The 9,432-nt window shown below is 38.0% G+C and overlaps 1 protein-coding gene across 7 annotated transcripts in view; it reads right to left on the reverse strand.

Annotated features, from left to right (window-relative positions):
• The window catches only part of PTPRC (protein tyrosine phosphatase, receptor type C), a 142,213-nt gene extending 133,963 nt beyond the window's left edge, over positions 1-8,250 (reverse strand). For all 7 annotated transcript variants that reach the window (XM_025206325.1, XM_014520770.2, XM_025206326.1 and 4 more), the window contains exons 1-2: positions 8,177-8,250; positions 7,975-8,092 (exon numbers count right to left, since the gene is read on the reverse strand). In XM_025206325.1, coding sequence (XP_025062110.1) covers positions 7,975-8,041 — 67 coding nt within the window. In that variant the 5' untranslated portion in view covers positions 8,042-8,092; positions 8,177-8,250. The remainder of the gene's footprint in view (positions 1-7,974; positions 8,093-8,176) is intronic.
• Positions 8,251-9,432: the final 1,182 nt, after the last annotated feature.

The raw sequence follows: 9,432 nt of genomic DNA on the forward strand, positions 1-9,432 counted from the left end.
TGTGTCATAGAAATTTCAAACTCAGCTGTGTGTATATGGACCTTACTTACATTATAGACAGTTTGACTCCATTTGATCTATCATATAAAATTCATGAGATTTGATGTCAGTCTTTGCATCCCTGCAGCTAAACATTTCCCTTCCCCACCCCAACCCCATTTTTTTGGCAGAGTGGAGAGCACCTTTTCAATATAAATAAATCTGTAAGAATAGCAACAGATCTAGCTGAGAATTAATGTATTATTGTCATGGTGGTGGTGCTCAGATATCACAGTAAGTGGCATAAAATAAGATTCTGAGTAGAACAGGGTGCTGCCCTTCCTCTATGTGAGTGGTATTACATACTTCCATTCTATATAAATGAAACATCTGTTAGGGAGAAGTGCACAAGTATAAGATTATAAATTTTTGCCTATTATATGTCTATCCAGGTATGTCTATACTGTATGCAAAACACACATCTCACACAGAAATCTATACAGCTCTATTAAAATACATTTCTTTATATGCTTTTTGCCTGGCTGCTCTGCTGTCAGTTACAATGTGGAAAAAAACAGCATTGTTATTACAGGGTTATGCAGTCAGGCCAAATAACTAATGCAAGTAACTTTGAAACTTTAATGCTCCAATACATCTGTATATTTAACTTTGTAGATTTAATTTACATACAAAGGGATAAACTTGAGACACCCATGTAAGTTTTTTTTGTCCTTTCAGTGTTTTATTTTTAAATTACCTCTACCATGTACCACACTGCATCCACGTGGCAATGCAGGATACTTGTAAGGGCACAGTAACTAGTGTGAGAACAAGAGTTCCTGATATTAGAGTTTATTTTGGGTGCAAAAAATGACTCAATATTCAAGGGTGGGACAAGTTTGAATGAGTTCCTCAGAAGAAGAAATTAATAGCAAGAGGGAGTATGCAAACCATTTGGCTATGCACATGGGTCCCTACTCCTTCCCAAACCCTACTTCCCACAGTTGTTCCATCCTTTTATTTCAACCTACTGTTTTGTTTTGTCTTAAATTCAATTGTGAGCTTGGTGGGGCATTCTTCATTTGTACTGTACATAGCAAAATAGGGCCCTGTGATCTTGACTCCAGCCAATATGCTCTGCTATGATAAATATAATGATTGGACTAATGGCAGAATATACAAGACTCTAAGGGCCAGAAGGTCAAAAGAGCTTAGGACCGTATTTTTCAAGTGTTCAGCATCTACAACTGGGGTCAAATATTCAGAACAGATCATCTACAGAGGAGCACCCAAATAAAACCAGGTTTTCAAAAGAGTTCAATACCCTAGATGCTGGCTACAGCTATGGCCATTCATTTTTATGTCTAAATGGTCACAGCTATTTTGAACACATGGTTCCAATTGTGGATGCTAGCTCTACACGGCAATCCACTGAAAGAGAACTGGCAATCCCCTAAAACAGAACTGAAGCATTTGAGCTCTCAAATGCTATTTATTGCAAGAACAATGCAAAACCCAGGACATTTCCCCCCATCTTTACAGTATCAGACAAAAGAAAATTCAAACCAAAAGGAAAAAAATTAAAAGGCAAAATATTTCTTGAACAAGTTTGAGCGTTTTATGTCGCTGCCTTTGCGGGCTTTCCATTGACGTCACCATAGAGGTGAGGCCTAGGTTAATAACAATTTGAGTGTAAAGAGAAATCAAGAGAATTTATGTGGCAGGAACCAACTGAAAACAGTGTGATGTGATGTGATGCATGCTATTAACAGAAATGTTTTAGTTTAATAGAAAGTTATTTAGGCTTTGGTTTACAAATAATCTTTCCCATGCTATATAAACCTACTGTCATTCAAATCAGTAAAAAGCTATCATTGATCTTTATATCATAAATTCATGCACATGTTATATACTTCACCTCCCAGCACTATCATAGGCACTGTATTCTCAAACAGTGGGATAAAGCAGGGTAGTCCTGAGTTACAATTAAACTACAACTAAACCTCACAGGCCTTGAAGCAAAATAATAGTCATAGCAAAGAGACATTGTTACTATTGTTTCTATAAAGAATCAGTCGACCATGGTAACAGTTTTTCTAAGGATGTGATGCTATTTCCTAATCTCTAATGCAAAATTCCAGTGGATTTAATAAGGCCTATGATCCACTCAAGAAAAATCTATTATGAGCATGTTTTTCACATGCTAACAAAGCTCTATAAAAACACCATCTTTCCGCATATAAAATCCTTTTTGTTTTTATCAACACACAAGTTTGGTAGTCAAATAGTCCAAACTTCAGAATAATATAACATTTACAACTGGGTTTTTCAAAAAATTAAATCCACTAGTATCAAAGGTAAATCAGTCTTTCCAGACTTTAGCCTTGTCTACATTTAACAACCCCCCTCATACTTAGAACTCATTCCAAGTAACACTGTCTGAAGTGGCATGTCCATAGCTTCTGTTGGAAAACCACTCTTGAAATATTTAACTGATTATCTGGAATGACTGTAATACCTATATGTCTAGATATCATCTGTGCTTAGACTGAGATTATTGTTAGACTTGTGTATTGCTTTACATTTTCTTACTGCTTTTCAGGTGCTAGGACATAGTTGATTCATTTCATGAACTACTAGCAGCTATATATATGTAGTACAGAAAGCTTCTTTGATTTCTCTTCATTTTTCTGTTGTTAGGCTGCTAGTCTGTTTCATCAATTGTCAGGGAAAGAACATAACAAAGGCAATTAAAAAACTGCTCCACGGAGTCCACATTTGTGCCACAAAAAAGTCATTCACACACAGTAAAAGATATCATTAGAGCTGATACCAATCTACAGAATGGTGGGATTATGAATGGAGAGAAGGGTTGTAAGAGGAGTCTTTGAATCTACAAAACAGACAAGCATACTGTCTGAGAATGGATTGACATGCAGGGAATGACTAGAAACAGTACTGTGAAGGTAGAAGTATAATAGAAAAGGAAGGAAATAGATTCTATAGCTATACACCACTATGTACAATGCAAGCTGGCATTGAAGATCTTAAAGCTAGCTTTTAAAATCCTGATACTAAAGGCCCCAAACAGTTTTACCTAAAAGAAAAAGAATCTGGAAATAGATAAGATAGTTTAGTGGCTAATGAAACTCCAGGGAACATGGAACCACTTGTAAGGTAACAAATTACCTGCAAATATATATAGAAAAATACAATGCAGCAGTCTGAGTCTCTGTTTCAACTAAGAAAACTGTAAAATTTCAGTAAAAGCAGTTTCACAACTGTTTTTTTATCTTGATTTTTACAGAAGGAAGTCAAGAGTTTTGCCATTACAAGATTTGCATCACTGCATTGCATAAACTGATTCCAAACTAATTCAACTCCTGAATTGACCCTTAGAGATAGCAACCATCTTCTTTATTGCTGTTTACATTCATATCTAGTTAACACCTAACTTTAAGCCTAAAATAATGGACAAGGCAATAGGCTCCAGGATCTACACTGCTATTTCCTGGACAGCACTGGCAATCCAATCTGACTGAAAGCATTCTTCTGACACAGTATATATTGTGAACAGATGCATACAGAATACAGAACAGGTGAATGGAGGCTTATGGGAAAACTACCTCTGAAGCAGAGCTGGACAGAGCATTAACTTAGTTTCTACTAGTTCAGATTATAATCATGCAGAAATATCCAGGCTTGCTTATTTAAGTTTATTTAAGCTAAGTCTTAAATATGCTAACTCTGGTATGAAGGCAGTTTACCTGTGGTAGATGGGAGTTCAACATGGGTCAAATTATCTAGCTTTAATGCTACCTTCAGAATGTTTATACTACCCTGTCATCTGCAGCGTAGACATGCCCCCAGAAGTGTTGTCTCATAGCTAGCTTTGGAACAGAAGCAGAGGATTGTGCCTGTCCAGAATGCACCCCAATGCGGTTCCTCGAGAAAACAAACGTTAACAAAATAGTTATTCAATGCATGCAGTGTATTCATGATTTGAGCATGAAAACCTCCGGATCATCCAATATACATAAGTATTGTTTGGGAGGCAGCTCAGGTTTGTGAATAAATATTGTCTTATAAGTCAAGAGACCAAGCCTCTCTTCCTAATTGCAACCACTACCTGCTATGCGACCTGTGCAGTGTTATTTCACCTCTTGTTCCTTTCTCACTTTGCCTGCCTTGTCAAGGCAGAGACTGGATTTCACTGTGCACTTGTGTAGTCACCAAGGGTATGTACGAACATTACACTTAGATCGACCTTAATAGGGTTAGGTTGATCTAAGTGCCAGTCTGTATGGATGTTCAGGAAGGTTAGATTGGGCAAAAAATGGCCAGCCCAGTCTAACTGAGTGCAGATGGGCTAAATTAGATTAGGAATAGGTTAGCCTCATCTAATGAAGGTCTGCACATCTTTATGAGAGCAGACCCCAGGGCTGTGGAAGCCCAGATGCACGTCTCAGCCCTCAGGCTGCACTTTTCCTACCTCACTGCCCCAACCAATCCTACCCACCTGCCCCACCCCCAACAAACACCTGCTATATACAACGGTGGTGGGAGAAAACATTATTTGCAGGGGGTGGGAGGCAATATAGGGCTGCCCCTCCCTCCCGCAGAGCCGTTACAGGGCCAGCACATGGTGAGGCGCTGGGCACAGCATTGCAGCAGCAGGGCATGGCGATGGCACTGCAGCAGTGGAGCTGTGTTTGTGGGGGGTGAGCGGGGGCTAAGCCCTGTTAGCCCCAGCCTTCCGCTGCCTATGGCTATATACTTTACATCTAACTTGTATGCAGGGGTGCAAAAACAAGAGGAAGTTCTGCTGAAGTTTGTGGCCAGAGCAGATGAAAACAAAGTTGTCTTGCGCGCAGTTGGGGTTCACTGTTTCTCGTAAGACTATTTTCGTGACACTGTCCTTTAATTTTTTAATTAAAAAAAAGCCTTTTAATTTTTAATTTAAAAAATAAACAAGTCACACCCGCACCATGAAGTAAGCAAGCAGCATCTTAAAAACAGAAGTGACTCAGCAGTGGGTGAAGGCTTTTGAAAACTGTGAGTGTACCAATGCTTTTAGCAGGGTGAGGAGGGGGGAAGAACAGGGCCTGAAGCAGTGGGCAGGTGGGAGACAAGGACATTTATCCTATACACAATTTGAGAAAAACCTGGAGACCGATTACAGTGCTTCATAAAGATAGGCACCTGCACATACTACCACTTGACCCTAAAATACAACATTTGTCTTCTGACTATTTGGCAGAAGCTTGTGCTAGAGAAAATGACAACCAACTCATATTTTCATATTATGGCTGGGATAGTTACAAAGCCATTATACATGAAGGCCCCAGTACTACCATTGTTCTTCTTTTTCTAGATATTCCTTTAAAAACTTAGGTGGTGAGGGGGTTTAAGTGATGTGTGATTCTGGGTGCCCAGCTCTAGACACTTTACTAGGCCTGACTATCAGAAGTGTATCCATGCACAGAATTTCCTGAGCAGCCGCAACCTTTACGGCATCTCACATTGGGTACAGATCACCCCAAGGCACATTTGACGCTTGGATACAAATTCTAATGTGAAAACACAGCTTGAAACACACTCATCACAAACCTTTCCCAATGTTTACCCCTTTGACAATGAATTCCACCCCAAAAAGCTTAACAGATGCTTCAACTCCACATGGCAACACTGATCAATAAAGATTGAGCACTGCACCACACCCATTTTGACAGGACTATTAGTGCCATCACATTCTCTCCACCGCTTTGTCCCCAGTCATAAGCCTCTGAAAATCAAAGGGGTTACAAAGGTGGATTATAAAGGGAGATTACAAGACTGGTCCCATTGGTAACAGTGCCAGTATAGAACTGGACCAATATTAGGGGTCTCTCAAGTAAGCATGACTTAAACAATATTGGTAAACTTCCTTCAATTCTACCTATGAACCAATAAAAAAAGTCAGAGCACTGGCATCTTGTAACCACCATGCAGTACAGCACATGATTTTATTCTACTGATGAATTAATTACTTTACTTGTTGAGATGGTTATTTGATACAGCAGATGCAGGAGAAAAGTAAGCTACCACAATTAATAATGGCAACAATAAGTAGCTCTTGTACAGTGTTTTTCATTTGCTAATTACAAAGAGTTTAGCAAAGGAGGTAAATACTTTTACTCCAATTAAACATGAGGGGAAACTTGCTCATAATCACACCGGAAGTGGCAAGGAGAAAAATGAAGAATGACTTACAAGAAACAGGGACCAAGAAAAATAATTTGAAGCCAAATATAGTCTGTCTCATAATACTCAAAGACCTTTATTCCATCACAGTGTTTGAACTCTTGCTGCATTTGTACTCTTTCTGCAACCCAACGCTCCTATAACAGTTTTATTAGCAACTCAGTAGGAAGACACTAGCCAAAGCTAGACCTGTGTATGTAGACAGAGAGCATAAGAATCTGCCTTTTGAGTTATAATACCGTTACCTCCCTATCCCCTCTTCCAGCCCCCTCTGTTAGCCATTGCATCAATTGACAATGAAGGTGGCCATGAAGGCAGGCATTTACCTGCCTTTCCTGAAAAAAGGGGAGTGGCAGGAAGCCATAGAAATGAGATTCAAAATGAAAAATAGATCAGGTACAAAAAAAAGATTTTTGCTCTTTTGCTTTACAGTATAGCACTGTACTATACTATACTATACTATACTATACTGCTTTACAGTATATTTCACTGATTTTCGTATAATATCCAACAGCTACCAACCAGATCTATGGAGTGCCTTTTCTCTATAGAGACTTTCAAGGATAAAAGAATTAATGTCCAGAGTCCAAAGCAACTAAAAAACATGTTAGCAAAATGTTTCTTTTTTTTCTTCTTTTTTTCTTCTTTTTCTTTTTTGAGTGTGTGGGGGTTTTTTTGCTTATACTGATGAGAAGCTGAAGTCAGTTTAGTAACACAGCTATAAAGCTGGGATACATGAAAGAAAGTCAAGGTTCTGCATGTCATTTGCTACGATCTTGAATTATATAAATTATGGACTACTTTTCAGCTTAAAATTACCTAAGAAACAGCTTGAATCTACCGTAAATGCACAAACTTCCTGAAATATATTAACTGGATGATCTAAAAGGAAATAAATATAGCACTATGACACTCTCTTCTCTTATACAAAACATGCAGACCCAGATCACACAAATTCTGATTCCACATGTAGTATTTTCTACCTTGAATAATACCTACTGACTAATACTACTACTAATGAGCTCTATACCTAGTAATTAGTTCTGTAGAATCAGTCTTAGAGCATATCTTTATTTTTTCAGGCCTGACAGAGGTAAAGTAATCTACATTCACCAGCGAGTCAATTCTAAATTCCAAAGTCCCTCTAAAAGTTTCACTGTTTACAAGCTGATGTCCCAGCAAAATTAATTTATTTTCTGAAAACTATTAATGGTAATGGCAATGATAGAAACACTACAATTTTCCTTCCACGGTCCAATCAGTTTCTGAATTTCTTTTCAACCTCTTTATAAGAGAAATCAAAATTTGGGAAACTGCATGTAGAATCTGAGATCAGGGAGTAATTTGAATCGAAAGAGATTTTCATTTTTAATGCCTTCAAACACTGAAGAAAAAAGTTGATTCACAAAAAATAAAACAAGATTCTATTGAATTAGTACTTTTGAGAGTTCTAAATCCATTGTTTCTCAAATGATTTGAATAAATTAAAATAAAGAAAAAAATGCCATTCTTTCTTTTTAAAATAGCATATACACCTCTTGAGCATGGCTACACAGGAAGCATTTTAGTCTTGTACTTCATATGCGATGGCTTCCTGATTGAGTGACCCGCTGCCACTTTAGACAACATATATTATAGTTTTTGAACAAAGTTGCCAAGTCTTCATATTGCAAAGCTTCAACATTTCCTCTGTTCTACCAAAAGAATGCTACCATTCTAAAATTAGGGAATGAAATGTCAACTGCTACCTACCTTTGACAAAAACATCCTTCTCCAGAAGGGCAAACCCAAATGCCAAGAGTTTAAGCCACAAAAACATGGTTATATCTGGAAATCAGGCGTATCCTTATGAAACAGCATGTGTCTCTCTCTAGAAGGCAAAATAATTGTTATCTCTCTGTAAAAGAATTTCTCTGCAAAACTTGAATCAAAAGGAAAATAACCATGAACATACGCTGCAATGTCTGCTTATCAGTCAGGGAGCAGTTTCCTCTGTCACCCAAAGACTAACCACTTGCAATCTCACCATGTAGCTAAGTGATGTCAGAGACTATTCTACTTACTTCTTTAAAATGCTTTTTTTTTCAGTTTCCAGGAAGTCAAGAGGGTTTTTCTTAAGTTGCTGCAGTGATGTTTAACTTCCTTAATTCAAATGAATTGAGCAGTTTTAAGCATTTCTACTGAGGAATTGAATAGGCATGTAAAAGAATTTAACTTTTCCAAAGATGGGACTATAACAACCCTTATTAATCATAATGCCAGCTTTTCTGTAATTTAACCGGTGGTCCAATCTCTGGTCGTACATATCCTATGCACAATGTCATGCTATTATTGGGAGCTTTACAACTTCTTGAGAATCCAAATTTTCTCATAGAATATTTAGTCTATTTATACTGTTTGGCTGGGGGAAGTACTCCTTGAAAACTTTTGCTTGGTGGTCTTTTGCTGAGTAAGCAAGACATCACAGACATCTTCCCTCAATGAGGGTATTGGAGAAAGACTCAACCATGGACTTGCAATCCAGCTAGACAATGAAAACCATTTACACTGCAAGGTATAAAATAGGGATAAATGTTAGAATTTCATGCTTTTGGGGGAAGGGAGAGGGGTAAATTGAAATGCAACACATACTGTTCATCAGAAAAATAGCCAACATGTACCACCAAGACCCTAAGTTCACAGGATTGATACAAAAGAGAAAAGAACCTCACACATTTGTGTTTGTTACTCATATGCATACATTTATTACTTCCCAAACATTACACTATAACACAATGTAAATGAAATACATAAATGAGTGGACATAATTGCACCATATTCCCTCTGAAACCAAAGCCAGAGTATGGCATATATTGTGTATAGATTCAAGTCTATGCCACCAGCTCCTGAAGTCATGGAACCAAGGAAGAAATCTCATTAACAAAATTAATTTAGACCATTTAGTTACAAAGAAAAGCTTGAAAATGTGACCTGAGTGCATGTAATATGCTGACATCTACATGAATCTATAGGCCACCTGAAACAAAAGCTGTGAGAGGAGGTAACCTACATGTTTTCAAGTTGCCCTATGATGAATCTGGCCCATAACAACATACACACACGTCTCGGCATCATCATCTCTTTCCTTCTGCCCCTCACCAACCCACAGTCTGTGGTTGTCCAGTCTGAGTAATATAGCGTTTTCCATTCTACCCAGGGTCCCATACAGGA

Source organism: Alligator sinensis, unplaced genomic scaffold, assembly GCF_000455745.1.
Source record: "Alligator sinensis unplaced genomic scaffold, ASM45574v1 scaffold34_1, whole genome shotgun sequence".
In the NCBI taxonomy this organism is placed as follows: Eukaryota; Metazoa; Chordata; order Crocodylia; family Alligatoridae; genus Alligator; species Alligator sinensis.